Source organism: Rhinolophus ferrumequinum, chromosome 4, assembly GCF_004115265.2.
Source record: "Rhinolophus ferrumequinum isolate MPI-CBG mRhiFer1 chromosome 4, mRhiFer1_v1.p, whole genome shotgun sequence".
NCBI classification, from domain to species: Eukaryota; Metazoa; Chordata; class Mammalia; order Chiroptera; family Rhinolophidae; genus Rhinolophus; species Rhinolophus ferrumequinum.
In genome coordinates, this window is record NC_046287.1 from 57794393 (window position 1) to 57817845 (window position 23453).

At 36.1% G+C, this 23453-nt stretch overlaps 1 protein-coding gene across 2 annotated transcripts; it reads right to left on the bottom strand.

Moving 5' to 3' along the window:
- Positions 1-622: 622 nt before the first annotated feature.
- FNTA (farnesyltransferase, CAAX box, alpha) lies at positions 623-20256 on the bottom strand. Of its 2 annotated transcripts, none has more exons than XM_033104839.1 (9): positions 19989-20256; positions 17398-17483; positions 14316-14430; positions 12824-12928; positions 9994-10120; positions 8297-8445; positions 4394-4456; positions 3276-3447; positions 623-2991 (listed from the first exon to the last, which is right to left on the bottom strand). In XM_033104839.1, the coding sequence occupies exons 1-9, from the start codon at positions 20195-20197 to the stop codon at positions 2869-2871; spliced, it is 1149 nt and encodes a 382-aa protein (XP_032960730.1). In that variant the 5' UTR covers positions 20198-20256; the 3' UTR covers positions 623-2868. The 2 variants fall into 2 exon arrangements, with proteins under 2 accessions (XP_032960730.1, XP_032960731.1); XM_033104840.1 differs by lacking the exon at positions 19989-20256 and adding an exon at positions 19613-19907.
- Between the last annotated feature and the right edge of the window lie 3197 nt (positions 20257-23453).

The window sequence follows — 23453 nt, forward strand, 5'->3', positions numbered from 1 at the left end:
AAAAGAGAAAATGGCATTGTTTCACATTTTTGCAAATCTCTTTAGTCTGACTTAAAAGAAGTTATCTAGATTCTCATACTTCTACATTCAATCTGTTGCAATATGGTGTTTCAGTGGAAACAGATTTAGAAAAACCTAGACTCATATACATGGATATATAGTTGGAAAGGGAGTATTTTAATAGCCTTTTTAGAAGTTGTGGAAATTCTTTGATATTACATTCAAATTTGACAAGTGGTAGTTTCTCAAAGGTTAGTTGCAGTGTGGAATCTGCAAACTTATCAATGTACTTTTTGTACTGTTACACCTTGTAATTCGGATTGTTTAACCATGCATATTAAAATCAGATAGGTCATTTGGAAAACACTGATTTGTTGAGTTATGCAGGTCTCCCAATTGTTGACATGTTTAATTATACAATATAAAAAACGGCATTTATTAATATCATCACTTTGATTTCATTAGAGAGGTTTCTAGGTATTAGGAACCTGTCAGGCTTACCATGGTAGATTAAAATTTTCATTTGAAAGCTCAAATTTTATCATTGGCAAAACGCTCAATTGTTTTCCTTGAAGTGACAAACTTCATTCATTATTGAGAAAATGCATGCCAGCCATCCAAGTATGAATAACTAGTTTATTAGTTGTTCGTTCGAGTAAATGGCACTTGATGAAAAGCAGCCTGTTCAGCCCACAACTTACACATTACACAAATGCTTTTCTTCAAGACAACCACAAAGATATGCTTTATACATACTTCCATTCAGTCACACAAAATATTGAAAAGACAGATCAAGTATTGTGAATATGATTACTGATTCATCAAAGACATTCTTCAGTGAATGCGTGGCAGTGAAGAATACGACTACTACGTAACACTGCCTTGGTTAGTGCTAAGGCACCAGCAGTTTTACCCACCATTGCTTTTGCACCAACTATACAAACAGCAACACAGTGATACTGCTATTAGGCAAATAATTTTGAACTAGAAGACCCCTTCAAAGACCACATTTTAACTGTAGGTCCAATGAAAGAGGGGCACTGCTGGGTCTATGTATCCAGTTGCCCATAAGGAGGTGGCCCTCATTAGGAGTATCAGAGTCTGAAATCATTATACATTTAAACCATGGAGCCTCCTCACCTGATTCCATGCTCACTAAGCAACCTTTTGATAAATGAATTGCCACCTTGTTAAACTTCAGGCAAAAAATGCCAAGTGGCTAGGCTGATGTTAACTGTTTGGTCTGCTTGGGTTACATTTCTCAAGGTCAATTAGTAAACTGCCATTAGGCTTTTTATTAAACAGTCTCTGTGAGCTTTGTTGAGATTCAGCAGCCCTGAATCCAATCAATTTTGGCACAGTGATGAAACAGTTTCTGAGAGTAAATGCTATCTTATGAAAATTTCTCCATATTATTTTTGTTCTTTACAATACTTACGAAATAGTCTTCATCTATTTCATAGGGATGATATTTTATGGAAATTTCAAATATAAAATCAGAGATTTTTGGAGTCTAAAAACAAAAAACCTAACATGGAAAATGTTAATAATACATACCCCCTATTTTCTCCAGGAAATTTGAATTAAAATATTGTTATTTTCTGAATTCTTGAGATGACTATTCTACTCTATATAATTCCTTTAGTTGTAGTTTGGTGCTTTGAACATTGAAGAAAAATTCTTTATTGATAAAGTGAGATTTAATCACGTGTAGATAGAAAAGTAGCTTGTTTAACACTTAAATCCTTCCTGTCTTCCTGAAATGCAGAGGATGGAAAGCTATAAACTACATTTCCCAGATTCCTTGGCAATTAAAGAGTTTTAGATGTCATTTAGGTTCTTTCCAATGAGATGAACTAAAGTGAGCCTTTAATTTGGAGCTGCACTACATGAGAAGGGAAGCAGATGAGCTCCCATGAAATGTGGCAGAGGCAGACAGTCGTGGAGCTGGTAGCCTCATTCAGCAGTTTCCTGATCCCAGCACAGGCAACAACAACGTGATGGTCCAGTTCTGTAGTAGTGTAGCTTTGAGATGTATTAGGCTGGTGCAAAAGTAACTGCGGTTTTTGCAATTATTTTTAACCTTTTAAACCCCAATTATTTTTGCACCAACCTAATATTTCTGAAAGGTTAGGCAATTATTCTGTGAGCTATCTACATACCTTAAACTACCTCTAGTAAATTTTGTTACATATAGTTAAGAACTGACCAATTCAAATTTTAGTGACATTTTCTTTAACATATTCATGTTTCTGGTTTCTATAGTTTTATAGTAATATTTTCTTCCTCAATGGCTTAAGCCGAGAAAAATGTCCCTGTACATAGTTAAATGATATTAAAAAAAAACTACTATGGCATTGTTTTAGGATACATCTGTAATTTTATTACAAAACCATTCTTTTGGCATTAGTCGGTTACAGTGATAGCGAGATACTGTGAGTGTGGCATAGCAGCTCTAGTGTAACAATTGCATTCCCTGCTTCCTGAACCGAAACTTAAGTTACCTCATATCCATTACGTACAAGTTACCTGCAATCATTAATGCTGCAAGTCCTGATGCAGATACCGTTTAGGGAGGAGCTGATGCTAAGGGGTTAGAGTAAATGTTGATCAGACTACAAAACTTCTTTTATGGGATTTTCTGTTTCTTCGTCCTCCCCCCGAATTACTTTGCTTTAAAACAGTAGAACTAGTCTGAATAGCAGCAGCACCCAAGGAGCATCGTACTTAATTCTAGTTAAAAAGCAATAACCTGTGCAATGTACCTTTTACACCACAGGCAAAGGGAATGATTGCTCTAGTTTTAAACTCTTGCATTAGAGTCTCTTAAAAAAATAAAAGCACTCCATCAAGTTATTCTAGATGGTGTTATTGCTGTACATTGGTTGGTGGGTCACTTTCTGTGCTGTGTTTGCTTTGAAGGGATCTTCCGATATATCTCCAATATTCCTTTCTTATAGTGTCCTTTTCTTTAGCTAGGATTTCACATAACTAAAAACAAAAAACAAAAATTCATTGAGGAAAATCTGTAATTCATCTCTAGGGCAAATGCTTTTGAGCTAATAGTTTAACTCAGATCATGTTCAAATGAAATACACTGCTAGAGTCATATATTATTGTTTACTAGTGACATGGGTATTGCCCTAAACTGCAGAAATCGTCCTGCATTGAATTCTGAGTCATCGGAGTTGAAAAGGGGCATGATCAGTGGCACTGAGCAGGCCCAATTCTGAGCTATCTGACAGAAAAGCACTGAGTACCACCCACCGGCTTACCTCTAATGCCTTATTAAGAACGTCTTCCTTGTTGTCACACTGGTTTTCGAGCATATCTTCATAGATATCCACAAGAAAGGCAATTAGGTAGGGAGAACTGTGACTTGGTTGTAAATCAAGTAATTGGTTTAACAGATTGGGATATTTGGAAAGACCACGATCCTGCAAAATCCTAAAAAGAAAATTATTCTCAGCTTTCAGAAGGAAGAATAAAAATAGCAGAAAGAGCAAGAGGAAACAGCCCCTGTGATATAGCAAGAAAAGGAGACTTATTTTGTATGAATGAGGATGAAATGAAATGAAAATTTTCAATTACATGTGTGCTTTACCATGGGCAATTAAGAGCTGAGTAAAATTAGTTTAAAATAATAATGAAATTTAAAAGTCATCCTTTTAAACTCAAACTGCAACACAAAATTAGAGCAAAAAATTAACTATTTTCTTAATATTAAAAAGTGAAGAAAAAATACAGTAGAAATGTTTGTTTCTTCTTGAGATGGTTCCTTGTCCCTTTAGCTCTCCACATATTATAGGCACCTACCATGGACCCATTTCCCAATGTGATTGGGCTCCGTGCTTTGTGCTCTTTGGTCCTAGATTCCCTGGAGACCTCTAAATCCATCAAGGAGCCTGGTTATGTCAGTGGCCAGGCAAATGAAATATTGTCAGTTTAAGGAGTGAGACTTGTAACAGGAGAGCTCCAGAAGTAAAAACAGAAAGGCTGGCTATGCATCTATCTGTGCTACCTGCTTGTAAACAGTCTGCCTGGCCTTTACTGTGTTCCTGAGCTGAAGAGAAATTGAGTGTGTATATTCTGTTCTCTGACATAAAGACTACAGGATTCATAAACACAATTATAACTGTTATTGTTTATTCACTACCTAATCTAAAAATTGTGCTGGTATATGCTTGGAAGATGAAGAAAAGGGTAGAGGGCACTCTTCTTGGGTACTACCTTACGCTTCATACACTGAAGTGAATACTATTACATTTCAGCTCTTAGAGAAAAAAGGAAAATTCTTGAGTATCCTTTTGGAATCTGCTTATGGAACATATTCCATGATGCATCACATTAACAGATTGTTTTTTATGTAAAACAAGCAAAAACAACCTCTTACCCTTTCAAATAGTTCCATGCACTTTCATTATGTGGTACTAGTTTGATCATTTCCAGAGTGTACCTGTAAGAAAAACACGTGTATTTTATACACAAATAAGTATGTGTATAATTTTAAGAGCAAAGCAGTAATTAGAAACAGTTTTAATGAGATTGTGGCACAGCTTGGATATGTGCCTTCACTTATCTCTCTTAGTGGTACTTTGGTACTTCTCTAGGTCATATCTAAGTTAAAGAGTCCCCCTTGTCTGTAGTTGTCAATTCTTATTTACATAGTTCCTCCCTACTGTGTATTTGTATCCAATTCTGGGGAAGGACATTTAATTAATATGAAGAAAGCTCAATACACAATAGAAAAATAAATTAATGTGGGAGATTTTAATTTAGACTTTCCCTCTAAATGAAATGTCACCTAAATTAAGGAGATTTTCCTTTTATTGGTAAAAACAATCTTGGGTGAAAAGTCTAAGATCTACTTATGTTTGACAAACCCTTGAATTAAAATGAAAAAGAACTATATAATCTTAGGAGCTGCAATAAAAAATAGACAGCATGGAAATTATATAGACAAAGAATAAAAATAAAAAACCAACACAAATGTGTATTACTTATATTCCAAAACAAGATTACTAGTAAACTATGATGTGATTCCTAGTCAAAATGAACACTCCCTGCCTTTCTCTTCTCCTGAACCATATTATTAAATTCAGATCCAATTACAACAAACTCCAAGAAAGTTACAGAACGTTGCTTCACTATATACTTGTCAAATGAGTAAGTCACTGACTAAAGTTTAGTAATCTTGCTTTTGTTGCAGTGTTGATACAACAGTTTTTTTCACAGAGGGTAATAAACTCATTCAATATTATCAAAAGGTTTTTTCTAACTACTCTTACATGACCTAATGTTTTAGTTATTTGTTAAACCATGTCCCTGCAGGTGTTAACTAGTTCTTATAGAAGATTTTTAATTTCATTTTGGCAATACCAAAAAAGTGTTTTTACATACATGCACTAAAGCATTATCTGTTTTAATGGTTGAACACGGACTGTGATGTCAGATTGCCTGGCATCAATCCTAGCCCCATCAGTTATTATCTATGTGCTCTTAGGCACATTACAGAACTACCTAGACTCTTAAGTTCTTCATCAGGTACATCAGAGTGTTGTTACGAGAATTAAATAAGAATTCCTGCCATACAGTAAATGCTTGATAAATGGTAACTATTATTAATAGTACTACTAGATTATGTACTCAAATGAAAATATGGCCATGATACATTAAGTGGAAAAAAGCAGTGTGTATAATATGACTACCTAGGCTACTGTCCATAATGTTTGCAAATGTATTTATAAGGCTTGGAAGAATTCACACTACTTGTAGCTTACTCTAAAGAATGGGATATGGAAAGAGGAAGAATAAGAGAATTTTGAGGTTTTATTTTATACAATTCAGTACAATTCCCCCCACAGCTAGACTATATTACTTTTATAATAAAAGGAAAAAAACTACAAAAAATAATCAGCTATATCTGTATTCTCAGAGTTAAAAGAAATTAAGAAATTAAATTCTAGATAACTATAGCTGTTATTAGCATTTTAAATATTTCTTTTACCTACCTGAAGGGTATAATGAATCTTAATTATAAAAAACTTAAATACTTGGCTGATTATCTGTTTCTATTTGGTAGAGAAAGCTAGTGATCTGCCTTTGAAGACAATGAGAAAAGTCTGCATTTTCTAAACTCTTCATATTCAATTTTGAAATACCTTATCATTCCTAACCTAATATAGTAAGTTACTGTAAATAACGAATAGGTAATACCAAGGGTGCCAACAAAATGTATACACATGACTTGCATTCATGTTTTGTTATCAGTATATATTGAGTATTACAATTTTCATAGTTTTTTCCTTTCTTAAAATGTGTATACACTTTTTTGGCACCCTCTATATTTTGAAATCCCTAATCACTAATTGGGTTAATTCAAGGTAGCATTCAAGGGAACCTGAAGCATTCTACCTTTTGGGAAAAAAAGCTACTGAACTTTCTAAAGGACGACACTTTGCTTTCCTTTGGAGCACTTTTTTTCTAATCCTCACAACAGAATACCAACTCTAAAAGAAAAAACAAGGAGTTAATAGAGTGCTGAAAGATGAGTCGGAATTGTCTATAGTTAAGCCCCAGTATGTGGCTCTGATTAATAATAAAAAAATTATTTCATAAGTTAACTGTTATTCTTTACATCAATACTATTCAATAGTTCCCTATGATGATGGAAATGTTCTTTATCTGTGCTGTGCAATATGGCAGTCCTACCCACATCAGGGTACTGAACCTTTAAAACATGCCTAGTGCAACTGAGGAATTTAATTTTTAATTTTATTGAATTTTAATTAATGTGAATTTAAGAGCTACTTGTGGCTAGTGACTACCATATTGGACAGTACCGCTTTGGAGAGTGGCGCAGTAAAAAGAAAGCATAGCTGTGCTGGAGGGGTATCTATGTAGCTGCTTCAGACAGAAGCCCAGAGCACAGAGTTAGTGCAGGACACTGGATTGTTGGCTCTTTTTTTTAAATTTATTATCATCAGACCCCTATGTAGAATAGATAAAAGAGCTAGTGGCCCTAATCCAAGCAGAAGTGAGGCAAGGGAGATGACAGGCAGATGTGCCATAAAAATCAGCTCTTTCCAAGAGCTGTTAAAATAACTTATATAATTAAAATTATGAGTATGGTCTCATGAGGCTATGAAAACAATAAACATGTTCAAATTTAAAAGAGACAGAGATAAAACAGACAAAGTCAGAAAAGAGGTGGCTTATTAATGTTTATGGATATAATATAGAAATTTATGCCAATTCAGAAACTTCTGGCTCTTCTAACAGCTTTAGGTATGCTAGACCAGTAGTTTTCAACTGGGGACGATTATGCGCCCCCTCTCCTGGACATCTACCAATGTCTGGGAACATTTTTGTCACAACTCACAACTGGGGTGGGGGGGATTGCTACTGATACCATGTTTCCCGAAAATAAGACCTAGCCGGACAATCAGCTTTAGTGCGTCTTTTGGAGCAAAAATTAATATAAGACCCGGTATTATATTACATTACATTACATTATATTATATAAGGCCCGGTCTTATAATATAAAATGAGATGGGGTCTTGTACCAATTTTTGCTCCAAAAGACGGACTAGAGCTGATTGTCTGGCTATTTTCGGGGAAACATGGTGCATAGATGCTCCTTGACTTACGATGAGGTTATGTCCCAATAACCCTAACATAAGTTGAAAATATCTTTAAGTTGAAAATGCATTTAGTACACCTAACCTATAGAACGTACCTTAGCCAAGCCAGTTTCTACTGAATGTGTATTGCTTTCGCAACATCTAAAGTCAAAAAATCTTAAGCTGAACCATCATTAAGTCAGGGACGATCTTGACAGGGCATAAAGGCCATGAATGCTACCAAACATCCTACAATGTACAGGACAGCCCCTACAACAAACCATACATGGCTAAAAACCATACACTAGAGTAACATGGCACCTGGGGATTATCATCTAAAGTGCAACAGAATTTAATGACATAGTTTTAAAATAAATAAACAAACAAATGGGGAAAGAAAGAAAAAGAAAGCTTCCTAGACACTATGAAATCTAATTTCTTCTCAATCTGTAGTAGCAATAGTATTTCAAGAAAGTTAAGACACTACAAAGTAGAGGTATACTATATTATTTGTAAATTTATCATTATAGATTTCATCTAAGTATTCTGTCCTATTAATTCCATGAGGGTAGGACTGGGGGCACTCTTGACCTTTGCTGTATCCTCAATGCCTGAAGTATGGTAGGCACCCAAATATTCTTTTAATGAGTCAACAAGTGAAGGCGATTACTAACTGGACTTCTCTCTCCAATATAGCACAATCATTGTAGCCAGTGGTATTAGAAATTACGAAGTATCTTTGGTTCCAGACAGAGTTATTTCTCACGTCCTCTTTAAGAAGTTGGTCTACATACTGCAGCTCATTATCCCAAAGTTTAAATTCCTAAAAGAAAATAAATAATAAAGTATCCAATTATAAATGTCTCATTATTTATAAACAATAAAAATAAATAAATCAAATTTCAGCAAAGCTAAGAAAGCTGAACTGAAGATGTGGGACTCAGCTCAAATTAAGAGGAAAGTGATAGTTGCAGGTCAAGAAAATGGAGAGGGAAAGAAAGTATTCAAAGACAAGGGAATGGTCATGAGGAAGGGAAAAAGTTAGGAAGAGAGAGCAGCCAAAGTGGCCTGTAACTCGATACCATCTTCTTGAGATACCAAGAGGCATGTTTACACTATTTGACCCAAGAATCATTCTGAAGAACTAAATCAAAAGCAAAAAATAGTATATCTAACTAAATGTTTATTCACTGTTTATGGTAAAAATTTAGAAGGAAAAAACAAACATACCTCAGTAATAAGAAAATTATTAACTACTGTGTATTAATTTGATGTGATTTGATATTAATATATAAATGACACTAATATATCCAAAATGTACATATATGACAAAATTACATTAAAATACACACAATTAGATTTAGACAAATTGTTTACACTATGAAGCTGTTTTAATTAAAAAATTATGGGGAGAAGCAATAAAGACAATTTGAAAAAAGAGGAGAATGATCAAAACTTGTAAATGTTGTAAAAGTTGGGGACGTTAACTATGAAAAAGCTCCTAGAGTTATATTTCTTATTTGATAATACCAAAAAAGAATTTCATAAAAAATAAAAATACTGAATACCTTTAGAAAATGTATCCCTTTAATCAAATTTAGAAAAGTTTAAAATTTTAAATAAAAAAAATTTTGGTGAAATACTTTTGGTATAATGAACAGTACAGAAAGTAGAAATCACTGGAAAAAATTCACAGGAAACACTAGAATTGTTTGCTAGAGTAAATAAAATGCCCAGAGTAGGAATTATAACTATTCTCTTCTATTCTAGGATTTAATATAGAATTTTAATAAGTGGGTAGAAATAAAATATGTAATAGTTACTGTAAAATCATATTCCAAAGTTTATGTATGCAAAAACCTTAGTGTGTACTATGCCCGTGTTAATAACATAGCTGTTATTAAAAAAATTACAACTACTTTTTCTATTCAATTTGCTAACAAATATGTGATGCAAATCTGATCTAAAAAAACATTAAGAAGTTACTATTCTTCTTCTTCTATATGAAGCTATTCACCAACATATCTCAAGAGATTACAAACGTTAACCAAGATGAAGGATGTCAGGTTTTAATTAAGTATCTTAATAATTACTAATAATTATACATGTATTGTTATGATCTACCGTGTTTCCCCGAAAATAAGACAATCAGCAATAATGCGTCTTTTGGAGCAAAAATCAATATAAGACCCGTCTTATATTAATTTTTGCTCCAAAAGACGCACTAGAGCTGATTGTCCAGGTAGGTCTTATTTTCGGGAAAACAAGGTATATATATGTTTCAGTTCAGAAGTATCCTTACAATTTAATAGTAATTGTAATTATATGAGTTAAAAATAAAAATCTGAAAAGCACTGTAATAAGGCAATACCTGAATAACCCACTGTCGATGTTGCCAGGCATGATAATTCTTTGCATCCTGATTAAGAATATCAGCAACAAACTCAAGCTCCTGAGATGGATCTTTCAGCCATTCCACTAAGACTCGCCTATGATGCCTAAAGCCAGGAGAAAAAGGGAGAGAAGTTTGTGTTAATTTACTCAAGAACTGAAGTATCAGCTGCATGTGCTATGCTAGTGACATGTATTAAACTTAAGAAACAAATTCATCTCTAATTCTCAAGACACTATTGGAGAGAAAAGGTAAATAACACAAAGGAAACACTAAGAGAAAAAATTTCAGAACATTAAGTTGAAAAAGATAAAACAGTGATTTATGAGAAAAATGAAACCACATAGTTTACAGCTTAGAGAAGGTTTATCTCAAGATAAATCTAAAGTACAGTAATCTTCTGACAACCACAAAATTCTGTCAAAGAATTTTGAAACATTACCAGGTGGCATAATGAGACTATAGGAAATGTAATACCACTTATAAGTATAGAAGCTCCTCTGGTTATAAATAGGCTGTCAGTTGTCCTTAAGTCCAAGTGTCACCATACAAGCAACTGCTTGCTCCACGAGTTGATGGCCAGAATTAAATTCACTTCTACTCTGTCAAGTAGCTATGCCAAGTTACAAGTTTGTCAAAAGAGAAGTTTTCCACCTTGGAAATACAAAAAACCACCCCAATCTACTTCCTGTCTTCTTTTCTCAACAGCCAAGCCTCATATCCCATTTATGATTCAACCCATTATGTGGTTTCTTTCCTCTTCCTACCACGTCACTCCTCACCCCTCGTGGGAAGACTGCTCATGCCAAGGTCACTCAGTAATATCTACCTAATTAACAAACCCACTGGTCATCTTTTAGTCCTTACTTTCCTCGACCTCTCAGCAGTAATTGATAGTGCCATCTCTCCTCTTGGGTTTCTGTGACAACACTAACTTTTGGTTTCCTTTCTCGGTCATCCTGAAACACTTTTCTGCCTCTTAACTAATGATGCTCACCAGTGTTCTATCCTCAACCTTCTCCTCTAATTCTCCCTTAGCATCCTTATTCTTAGCTATGAATTCAACTCCAGATGAGCATTTTCAACCACGTACTAGACAGTTTTATACACAGGTTTTCCATAAGCACACCAAACTTCATTTGTCCAACACTAAACCCATCCTTCTTTCCCAGAAATGTGCTGCTTTGTCTTCCAAATTCCCCAGGTGGTTGACACCACCATTCACCCAGTGGTCAAGTCAAATATATAGCTATCATTCTCCATCACTCCTCCAGTTATTTAAACTTCAAATCATGTTGCTTCTGTCTCCAAAACCCTTCTCATATTTATGCTTATCTTCCCCATATCTCACCAGACTGTCTCATAGCCTATATATTGCAATGGCCTACCAGGACTGTGAACCTATTCTATTTAGGTACCACCCTGCTCTCACGATAAACCTTCTAAGACACAAACCCAATCATGTTACTTCCTTAATTAAAATTTGTCAGTAGCTCTCCACTGTCACTAAGCTCAAATCCACACCCCTTATCAATTTTCATAAGGCCCTTCATAATCTTATCCCATGACTCCCCAAATACACCTAATCACATGGAACTACCGTGTTTCCCTGAAAATAAGACCTAGCCGGACCATCAGCTCTAAGGCGTCTTTTGGAGCAAAAATTAATATAAGACCTGGTATTACATTACATAAGGCCCGGTCTTATGTTAAAATAAGACCGGGTCTTATATTACTTTTTGCTCCAAAAGACGCCTTAGAGCTGATGGTCCGGCTAGGTCTTATTTTCAGGGAAACACGGTACATGCAATTCCCTGAGTCCATTGTGCTCTTTCTTTCATGCCTCTCTGCAGAATAACCTACCTCAGAAGTCCTTCCTCTCAGAAATTATCTTTAAATCTCAGGCATAAAAATAGGGTGGTGTGTGTCAGTCATTACACTGGGGGAAAGAATGGCGTTAAGTCCCGCACTATAAGCAAGCAGTCAGGGCACAGAAGGTGGAGACAGCTCTTGATGGTACACCACGTCGCTTCTACTTCACTACCTTCACCATCACCACGTCCTTCTCTTCCTCTACCACCACCATGACCACCATGACCACCACCACCTCTTCCTTCCCTTTCTTTACCACAAGAACAGCAGCCACAGTAGCTTCCATTCATGGGCTGCTCACTATGTCCTGGGTGCTGTTCAAACTCTTTATTTCTCTTCCTCTTGCTCCAAAACTTCTCTTTCTTCCCATTGTGTTCTGCTCCCCTCACAAATAATTATCCATACGCTTGTCTATGATAATTTAAGGGCTTAATTTCCAGAACAAATATACTCTGAAAAACGCTTTACCATTATGCTTTTCAAACTGCATTGTAAATGACTGGTTTTATTATTTGCTTTCCTTGTTAGACTGTGTCTGGTTCATCTTTGTATCTTCAGCATCAATACAAAAATTTTGAATACACAAATGAAAAGATCAAATGCCAAAGTCATTTTGATGACACACTAAACAGAAAACATTTTTTCAGATTTGTTTATTCAAAATTTTTCCTGACTCTAAGCAGTATTACATGCTAATGTCGAAATTTTCAAAAATAATAGTAGCAAACATTTCAGTGTTAACTATGGGTCAGGTACCACTTTTAAGCACTAAACACAAAATTATCTCATTTAATCCTTCTAACAACCCTATCAGGTAACATTAGCTCCAATCCAAAGCAGTAAAATTATTAAGAAACAAATAATTCCCTATATTTACATCATGCACTGACAGGTACTATTAGCATAGGGACATGTTTCCTTCCTGTTTTCATCTTACCAAACTTGGTAGTTTTTGGGCTGTTCTTCTATTATTGCAGTGATATAGTTCATTTCCTCATGTAGATCCTTTTGAAGTGACTTTAAGAGAACTCTTCGAAAATGCCTACAATAAATGTCAAGCATTCAAAGTCTCATTACTCCACATAAATTGCCTAGCTACAGTATCAAATAAAGCTACAACAACATAATTAGACTTTTTGTTTTTTTGTGGTTGTCCAAACTCATACAACTATCTGGTGATTGCAAGAAAGAAGCATTTAAAAACAAATTTTTTTAAATTCCCATTTGGCAACCCTTCCCCTTTGGCAACCATAAGTTTGTTCTCTATACGTATGGGTCTGTTTCTGTTTTATTTTGTTTATTCATTTATTTTGTTTTTTTAGATTCCACATATAAGTAAGATCATATGGTATCTGTCTTTTTCTGCCTGACTTATTTCACTTAGCATAACATCCTCTAGGTACAAATGGCAAAATTTCACTTTTTATATTGCTGAATACTATTCCACTGTATACACCACATCTTCTTTATCCATTCACCTATTGTTGAACACCTAGGTTGCTTCCATATCTTGGCTATTACTAGTAATGCTGCAATGAACATAGGGATGCATGTATCTTTTCAAATTAGTGTTTTTGTTTTCTTCGAATAAATACCCAGAAGTGGAATTGCTGGATTGTATGGCAGCTCTATTTTTAAGTTTCTGAGGAATCTCCATATTGTTTTCCCTAAGAATCAAGCATTTTGAAGTAAAAATAGTGAAAGACAACAAATGTGAGATAGAAGACAAGACAATCAAATAATGATTATTTCCAGGTAATACTAGATTTCTATTACATGAGAATCAAAGGAATCTCTTTCCCTGTATGGCATAGCTTGTTCATTTAGATAATCGTTTATATAATAAATTAATTCCATTACACATTATCACATATTTCACTTTTAAAACCACCACAGAGGGGTGGAGAAAAAAAAACAAACAAAATTTTACTTATCAATAAAATAAATGTAGTGGAGAATGAACTCTGTATCTTCCATAGAAGGAATAATGTCTAAAATGAAAAAAAAGTTACACTTTAATTCAAGAGAAAAACAGCCAAGAGATACTGCCTCTAGGGAGTGGGACTCTGGGAGAAGGAATGGGGCAGAGACTCACTGAGTCTCTGACTTCTAAACTCGTATGTGAATTATTATTCTGTTAAAAAGTAAAGTCCAGTTAAAAAAAAAGAAAAGCCTGGGTGTGGCTGGTTGGCTCAGCTGGTTAGAGCCCGGTGCTCTTAACAAGAAGGTTGCCAGTTTGATCCCCACATGGGCCACTGTGAGCTGTGTCCTCTACAACTAGATTGAAACTACTTGACTTGGAGCTGATGAGTCCTTGAAAAACACACTTAAAATAAATGAAAGTTTGAAGAAAAAAAAAGAGAAAGAAAAGCCATCCGAACTAAAACATGAGACATTTAAACAGGACATTAATAATGTGTATTACTTACCACACTGTGTAATTGGCTGCATTTAATTCAATAGCATCTCTGGTTAGTTTAAAAGCTCGTTCGCTTCTTTCGTCACGCTGCAGAACAGCCCGGAAATAATCATAAACATCTCTAACTGGAAACAGAGCACAAAAGTGCATTAGGACTGTCTTTCTTGTTTAAAACTAGCATTATAATATAAAATGTTGAATCTTCGAGGAAAGACACTTTATTGCATTATTTAGAATAAGCAAAACAGTCACATGACTGTGTGAAGGCCACCCTGATAACGCTTTAGTGTCAGAGCCACCAAGTTTCTAAAACTTGTGTCTTTTTTCACTCAACATTGTTTGTGAAATCTGTCCATGTTGTTAACAGACCTAGATCCTCTTAATGGTTATATAGTATTCAACTGTAGGACAGTGATACCTTTTATTTACCCATTCTCCAAAACAGGAATGTAGAGGAGGAAACAGGGGAACAGAGAGGTTAAATATTGAATACCTTGTCCAAGGTTACAGAGCCAGTCAAATTGAAGTTAGAATTTGAACCAGGTGGTTTGGCTCTGAAGTCTGTGCCCTTAACCACCTAGTACATGTCTTCTGATGCCATATGCCAGTGAACCCAGAATGTATCACAGAAGCAGCACTTCAAGGTTGTGAGATATGGGTATTTTCCAGTTTTACACTCTGCTTTCCAAAATGACTCAACATATGAAAACTACCATCTGAAATGTATGTTTCTGTTCGTATGTCCTAATACCTGATATCACAGAGTTTTAATCTTTGCCATTTAATTCATGAGTAGAAAATGGCATTCCCATTTTATGCTGCATTTCTCTCATTCATAAGATTTTTTCCCCCTATTTAATGGCCAATGGAATTTTCTCTTCTATGAACTGCCAGTTCATATCCTTGGTCCATTTTTTGGTTAGTTTGTTTCCTTAACCTTTTGTAGGAATTCCTCCTAAAGTTCTAAATAACAATCCCGTTTTTGATGGTATTAGGTTGGTACAAAAGTAATTGCGGTTTGAAAGGTTAAAAATAATTGCAAAAACTGCAATTACTTTTGCACCAACCTAATTATTATCTTTTCCCATACTCCCACTTGCCTTTTAATTTGTTCATGGTGTCTTCTGTTGTACAAATTTTAAATTTTGATATACCTCTCAATTTTTGATCAGTAGATGATATTTCTCTATCTTTTCCTTTGTGGTTTCTAATCATGATATATAGAGGGTGCCAAAAAAATGTATACACATTTTAAGAAAGGAAAAACCTTCCCATTTTCCTGTTTTAAGAATGCGTTGTATGCTTGTTCTGCTAACTCCTGTCTCACATGCATTGTTTGGTAGACTTCTGTGGTGAGTGTGTAAACTGTTCCCACACCACAGCAGAAGCAGCAGGACTGGTAGCTGCGCGAGGCCTCCCAGATCTTCCCTTGTGCACATCACACCATGTGTCTCAAACTTGTCACGAATGCGTGCAATCGTTGGGCGTGTTGGAGGTTCTCTTGCATACTCACGCCTCCATTGTCTTTGTACTTCCACAATATTCTCAAATTGCGCTCCACTCCTTGAACGACCGTGCTTCTGCCATTTTCTTTGATTGTCCTGCCTGTTGCACGGTGATGCTAGCATTTATTTGATTAAGGCCATCTTTTGAGTAAACATCATACTACATACACATTGCTACCATAATTCAATTTCGAAAAGTAATACATAGATAACATCTCTTAAAATGTGTTTACATTTTTTTGGTACCCCCAGTATACTTAAGAATTTAAAATGTTGATTTTTTTTTCACCCTGCAAAAAAAGGTCTTATTAAATTATTTTTAACCCTAAGAAAAAAATATGATTCTATCAGTTTCTCCAACATCTTTGTTATAGGTACCTTATGAATCTGAAAAACTTGTGGTTTTCATGTCTCTGATCACTAATGATATTAACGTCTTTTCACAGGTATTTTTATTTCTTCTAGTGAATTACATCTTCACATATCACATCTCTCACAGTGTGGAAGTTTTGCATTTTTATACAATTATATCTTCTGATCTTTTCCTTAATCAATTCTGAGTTTTCTATCTTGCCTACTATTACTTTTCTTCACCCCAAAAATGAAAGATGATTTTCTAATGTTTGCTCCTAGTATTATTTATAGTTTTGTTTTAGAACTTTATTCATCTGTAATTTATTTTCATGTAAGATATGAGATATGGATATAATTTTGCTTCTATACTAATGCATAGCCAACTATTACAAAACCATTGATTAATTCATCTTTTTTATATAGGCATGAGATGTCTTTTTTATCAAATATTAAGTTTCCATTTATATTGATGATGTATTTTTAAATTCCTTATTAATCTATTCATTTCTACCACAGTTCCACATGTTAATTATTTTTAGTAGTACATTCACATTTGGTAAGGCAAACCCTTATACGATATCCTTCCTTTTCAAACATTTCTTGGCATTACCTCATAATCAGAAAAAACAATAAATGCCTTTTATAACAAAGCCTTCACTGAAAGAAATACCATGCACACACACACACACAAAAACTACAAAACTAGCATTCCATTTTATTCATTTCTTTCCTAGAAGAACAACTAACAATTAACATTTGCATGACCTTCAATTTACAAAGCATGTTCACATTCATTGTGAAAGAATGATACTTTGTCAAAGAAAAAGTATCATTTTAATATCAGTAAATGTATTCCAACTGGCCTAACACTTCATTGCCAAAACACATTTCAAAATGCTCATGTTTCAGCAACCAAAGTTTATTCTAAATAAAATAGTAACTCATTTATATTGTATCTTATATGCAGATTAAATAGTAAATAAAAAGCACAATCTCATAATAGCTATTATGTTTTATAATGTAACATTCATTACTTATATTTAGAATATGTCCACTGTGTGCAAAGTAAAACTTTTAATCATGAAATAAATTACCAAAAAACACAATGTTAGCTTATCATAAGTCATTTAAATCTTTATTAGACAAAAATCTGTCATCTACCTAACAGGTGTGAATTTCAACTCTACTACTAAGTTGGCCTTATAGATCTTTTCCTAATAAAAATAAACTTACATTTTTCACTATAAATGATCTGGACAACTGGATTGGGGCCATCGTTCTGCGGCACTGGATCTATATCAGCCCATTCTACTCTGTCCCTGAAATGTATATATTTTTTCAGTGATTATATTCAAACACATAAGAAAAAGAACTCTGGTATTTTCAAAAATGGCAACAATTACAATTACATTAATACTTATGAACAGTACTCATGCTTACAAATACTTATGAATAGTAGTAGTTTATAAATATCTTAATGTAACCATGGTTGGATTCTTCATGACCAAGTTTTGCCACTTTGCTTTACATATTAAACTTCAAAATAAAAATAATATGAATCATCTTCTAATTAAAATAAGTGAATAAATTAATAGCTTTCAAATTTAAAGTTTTTACTTAAATGGAAAAACACGTTTTTGTAGCAAATACATGGCAGTTTTAAATTAGAAATCAATCTAATTCATCGTGCTAACAAGACTCTTTGGAGTCAGCGTTTTTTTAAAAATCTGAATAACAATTTACTAGGAATTAACATTTTAAAATCAAAGTAAACACTATTACTTAACTGTATACTGAAAGGTGGTCTAAGTGGTCATTAGAAAGCAGGCTTTGGAATCTGACAACTGTTTGAATTGAAATATTGGCCTACCACCTACTAGTTATGTGACATTGAAAAAGGCTCTACCACTTATTAGCTGTGTGACCTTCAAAAGTTACTTAAATTCTCTGGGCCTCAGTTTCTTCATTTATAAAATGGACATGATAATATTACCAATGAACCTTAGAAGGCTGTTTGGAGGATTAAGTGAGATAACATAACATGTGAAGCACTCAAAATGTGCATAATACTAAGCATACAATATACAGTAAATATACTATATACAGTATACATACTCTAACATATACATATTAGCATTTAGTCTATAGTAAACATACTATATATTATTACTGTGCTTAAAATATTTGTGCTATATATTATAAATATAGCATATAATAAATGCATATACCTTGTTTCCCAGAAAATAAGACCTAGCCGGACAATCAGCTCTAATACATCTTTTGGAGCAAAAATTAACATAAAACCCGGTCTTACTTTACTATACTATAGTAAGTACACCAAGATCCAGTATTATTATATTATATTATATTATATGTTATGTTATATTATATTATATTATATTATATTATAAAGACCGGGTCTTGTATTAATTTTTGCTCCAAAAGACGCATTAGAGCTGATTGTCCAGCTAGGTCTTATTTTTGGGGAAAGACAGTAGTAAGCATCCAATGAATACTCTCATTATCAATGCTAAAATAACATTATAGTGGCCACAATGCGTGCCTACAGATATTTCTGTGAGAAATGCCCAGTTTGATCAAATTTGTTTTAACACTCGTTTATAGTCTTTTCCTTTCACCAATTTTTCAGTTCTCTATACTGATCAGCTATTGACAGCAAAGATTCTGTGGCTCCAGACAATCTCAAAACTGTGTCCAGTATATAACAAGAAATACAGGGAAAACAATTACCTGAGGTGTGGGACCTAGAGCCTGGGGGAGTGCCATGAGAAAGGTAAGGCTGTCATTAGTCACTGGGAAATCAGACACAGCCAAGTGAATAAGCTGACTATTTCACAATTCAGAGAGATTTGAGGGTTATGGAGCCACCCTAACCAATTTAAATCAGTAAAACATTAACTCCAGTAACAAAATCTAGATAGTGATTTTCACTCATTCATAAAAACAAGGCAAATAAGCCATCTAATGGCTTTACCTAGACCTACACAAATCAAAAAATAAGATCTAAGGACTTCTCACTTGTCTCTGCAGGTTCCATTGAAGCTAGAGAACCAGCATTACTCCAAGAAAGCAAAAAACTGATAGGGACAGGACTGGGAGCTGGCAAATGTGGGCAGGAAAGGGAGGGAGTTACAGCAGTACCCACACTGCCGACTACACATCACTTGTATCACGCATGAGGGGATGCAGGGTTATATACGAGAGTTTAAGGAACAAATAACTATCTTTCGATTCTTATAGCCTTACTCAATGCCTGGCGGACGCTAGGCGCTAAAATGTTGAATGCAAGTCCTACAGATCTTATACTGTAGCTCTTTCCATTTCAGAACAAACCGTGGGAAACCCTTACACCGTGTTTTTAAAGGGAGCAAATTTGGACCTTATTTAAATCACCATTTCCTGCCGGGTTATCAAAATGAGCCCAAACCTTTCAGTATTCAGATTATCAGGCTCTCTCTGTCGGAGCATGCAAGAGCGCGGGAGATTTCTTAAATTCCTCAATCACGGCACCCAAACAGCCTAAGAAAGTGCTGTCCAGTGTTCTGTAGTTTCTACGCTTCTTGGGGTCCCGCCTGTCCCCCAGCTCCCGGTGACAGCACTGGCTGAAGAAGCATCAACGCCTACAGGAGCGCGAGGGCCGCGGGCGGGCCCTGACCCGCCGGGAGCACCTCCCGCCGGCGCGACACCGAGGCCGCGGAAACTTCAGCCAGACACGCTGAGGCCCGAGAAGCCGACCCGGAACCGCCGCCCAGGTGGAGACCCCGCCTTCCAGGGAAGGTCCGAGGCCCGGCTGTGGGCGTTACCTGTACAGGACATAGGTGGGCGAGTCCAGGCTCAGGAACCCGTCGTCCATGGGGGATGCCACCGCCTCTCCGGCCTCGGCCGCCATCACTTCTTCCTGCTGCTGCTGCTGCTGCTGGGGCGGCAGGGGGTGCGGCTGGGGCGGCGGCGGCTCGGGCTGACCAGGCTCGCTGCCCTGCGCAGCCTCTCCGACCCCCTCAGTGGCCGCCATCTCGGCTCAGTCCGCAGCGGAGCTGGCGGCGAGGCCCCGCCCCTGCACGTCCCGCCTCTCTTTCTTCCCGATGGGCAGAGGCTCACTTCCGGTTTCCTCGCTTCCTATCATAGAGATGCAGGCCAGAGAGTCCCGGGGCGGCCACCCTGGCATCGGGTGTATTTGATGGGTGCTTGTCAGGGAGTGAGGCTTGGCCTCTGTCTCTAGAGGTGCCAGAGTTCCCATTCTCATCTCATCTGTAGGCCTTCCTTATAGTTGGTACTTAGTATGGATGTAAAAGGGGCCACGTACTAAACCTAAGTTCAGAGGTGGCCTGCATGGCAGGTCCTACAAACTCAAGAGCTCAGTAGTCACCACATAGGATGGTCTGAACATAAAAATTCCTAACTAAAAGTTAGTCATGGCAGGTAGTCACTTCCTAGGCCTGTAGCTTCCTTGACAGAGGTCAATCTTTATCTTAAGTGAGCCTGTCTATTGTCTTTTTGCATCTAAGATAACATGCCTTTGAAATGTGAGAAATCTTTTCCATATACTTCAGGGCACACCCAAACACCAGAGCACAAAACCACAGAACCCCTCATTGTTAACATTGTTCCCCAATACCATCTCTGTGTGCTATAAATGTTAACCTGTACCCACCAATATAAAAGCATGTTTTACCTTTTATCCAATCCCAGAGATTTCCCTGCTTTCCTTTCTCCCATCCCCTTAATCTACCACCAATGATCTCATGTAACCCTTATGTCTAATGTATCAAATAAACTGAAAAACTGCCATTCTACGGAGCATTTTCTCTATCTGTTGAGATTTTGTTTCCTTGCAATTGCCATCAGTTTGGCTCAAATAAACTAAAAATTCTCAACTGGTTTGGACGTTTCTTACATCGACATTGAGAACATGCTAGTGTTGTTAGATTTCCCTCAGTAGGGGTGATAGTTCTTCCTTCTCTCGGACAGAGTCCGAGGGGCAGTGGATAAAGGCAGCTGGCCAACAGCTCAAGACGATATCCCACTCCCTCCTCCATCTTGAGGAACTGGCCTCCAGTGCTCCACCCACATTAACTTTTTTAAGGGCATTTACGTTCCTTTTATACTTTTTTCTTTTGGATACTGAGTTTATACTGCAGAATTTAATCCAGTGTTTTTTTCTTTTGATATTAACATTCCAATATAGTTATGTTCTTATACACATAACTAATATGTGTGTAAGTTATAGGAAAGGTAAACATTTGTTTTAACTATTTACTACCTATCATGTGTCAGGGTTGCTAATGGCAGTACATAAGTCTCTGCGGGCACAGAGTTTACATTCCGGTGAAGGGTAGTAGAATATGCCACCCTAAAATGTCTGTAGATGTTCAGGATGTACTGCTCCAAAATATGCTACTTTGGTATATTATTTTTAGCTGTAGGTGCTTTAAAAACAGCAAATGGAAGGACGAGCATTCTCTGAGTCCCCCCATCTCCCCACTCCCCTCCTGTATGTGCCTAAAGACAGATCCTCCAAAAGGAACTCAACTACTCAACTGTCATAAATCTCCTCCCCAGGAGTTTTGAGAATAGAAGTGAACACCACATCCAGACAAACTATCGTATCTCCCATCTATTCTTCTAAGGGCTCATTCATCTCTCCTAAAATCCTTTACTCTCCCCTAAGAGGCCTACATCACCCCTACCCTTTCCCATTAAGATCGTATTTAAGCCTGAATTCTAAGCAACCTCAGGGAATTACTAATTTTTCCCTAGGTATCTACCATGTACATGTTAACAGATCTGTTTATTGTCCTCTTGTTAATCTGTCTTATTACAGGGGTCTCAGCCAAGAACTCAAAGGGTAAATGGAAAAATTTTTTTCACCTTCTAGAGCACAGTCAGTAAAGCTTTTGTGGGGACTATTTGAGCAGAGACCTGAAAGAGGAAAATGCACGCCAGGTAGAGAACAGGAAGTCCATGCTTAGTGTGTTCTTGGTTCAGCAAGGATGCCAATATGACTGAAGCCCTGAGAATGAGGGGAAGTGATTGGCAGGTGAGAAGATTGCAGAGGAAGCCAGAGGCTATGGTGAGAATTTGGGGTTTCATTTTTATTGTGGTGGTCATAACATTTATCTTTTGAACCATTTTTAAATGTACTGTTCACTGGCATTAAATACATTACATTGCTGTGCGACCATTGCCACCACCCATCTCCTTCATCTTCCCTAAGTGAAACTCTACCCATTAAACAACTCCCCATTCCCTCCTCCCTCCAGCCCCACGTAACCACTATTGTACTTTCTGTCTCTATAAATTTAATGATTCTAGGTACCTCATAGAAATGTTATCATACAGTATTTGTCCTTTTGTAACTGGTTTATTTCACTTTGCATGCTTTCCAGGTTCATCTATGTTGTAGCATGTCATAATTTCTTTTTTTAAGGCTGAACAATATTCCATTGTGTGTATGGCCCACATTTGTTTATTCATGCATCTGTTAATGGACACTTTGGTTGTTTTCATCTTTTGGCTGTTGTGAATAATGAAATATGTTAGTCCCGCTTTCATTTCCTTTGGGTATATACCCACAAGTAGGATTACTTGATCATATGGTACTTGTTTAATTTTTTGAGGAACTGTTTCCACAGCAGCAACACTGGGGCTCCAGTTTCTCCACATACTCACCAATGCTAGTTATTTCTTAATAACCATCCTGAGTATGAAGTGGTATCACATTGTGGTTTTGATTTGCATTTCCCTAATGATTAGTGATGCTGAGCATCTTTTAATACGCTTATTGGCCACTTGTGGGATTGATTTTAAGTGTACATAAATAGACTCCTTAGAGACAAAAAGTACACTGGATGGCATTAATGACATATTAGACATTACAAAAGATTAATGAATTTGAAGACATAGCAATAGAAACTACCCAAAATGAGGGAAAAAATAACTGAAAAGAGATTAACAGAGCATCAATGAGGCTGTGGGACTTCAGCTCACTAATATATGTGTAACTGGAGTTCCCAAAAAGACGAGCAGGGAGATAGAAAAAGTATTTGAAGAAACAATGGCTGCAATTTTTATAAATTGGATGAAAGCTATAAACCTACAGTACAGATCCAAGAAACTCAATGAACCCCAAGCACAAGAAATGTTAATATACATAATCACACATCAAATTGCTTAAAACCAGTGATAATCTTAAAATCAGCCAGAGTAAAAAGACACATCACGTACAGAAGAACAAGCAAGGGTGAGAGAAGACGCTTATTGGAAGCTAT

What these genes read in the sequence shown, in the direction of transcription:
- FNTA (XM_033104839.1), bottom strand. Translation starts at nt 20,197, where the DNA reads ATGGCGGCCACTGAGGGGGTCGGAGAGGCTGCGCAGGGCAGCGAGCCT. An exon ending in CCCACCTATGTCCTGTACAG is followed by an intron (nt 17,484 to 19,988) that starts GTAACGCCCACA and finishes TATACATTTCAG; the next exon opens with GGACAGAGTAGAATGGGCTG. An exon ending in GCAGCCAATTACACAGTGTG is followed by an intron (nt 12,929 to 14,315) that starts GTAAGTAATACA and finishes CATTTATTGTAG; the next exon opens with GCATTTTCGAAGAGTTCTCT.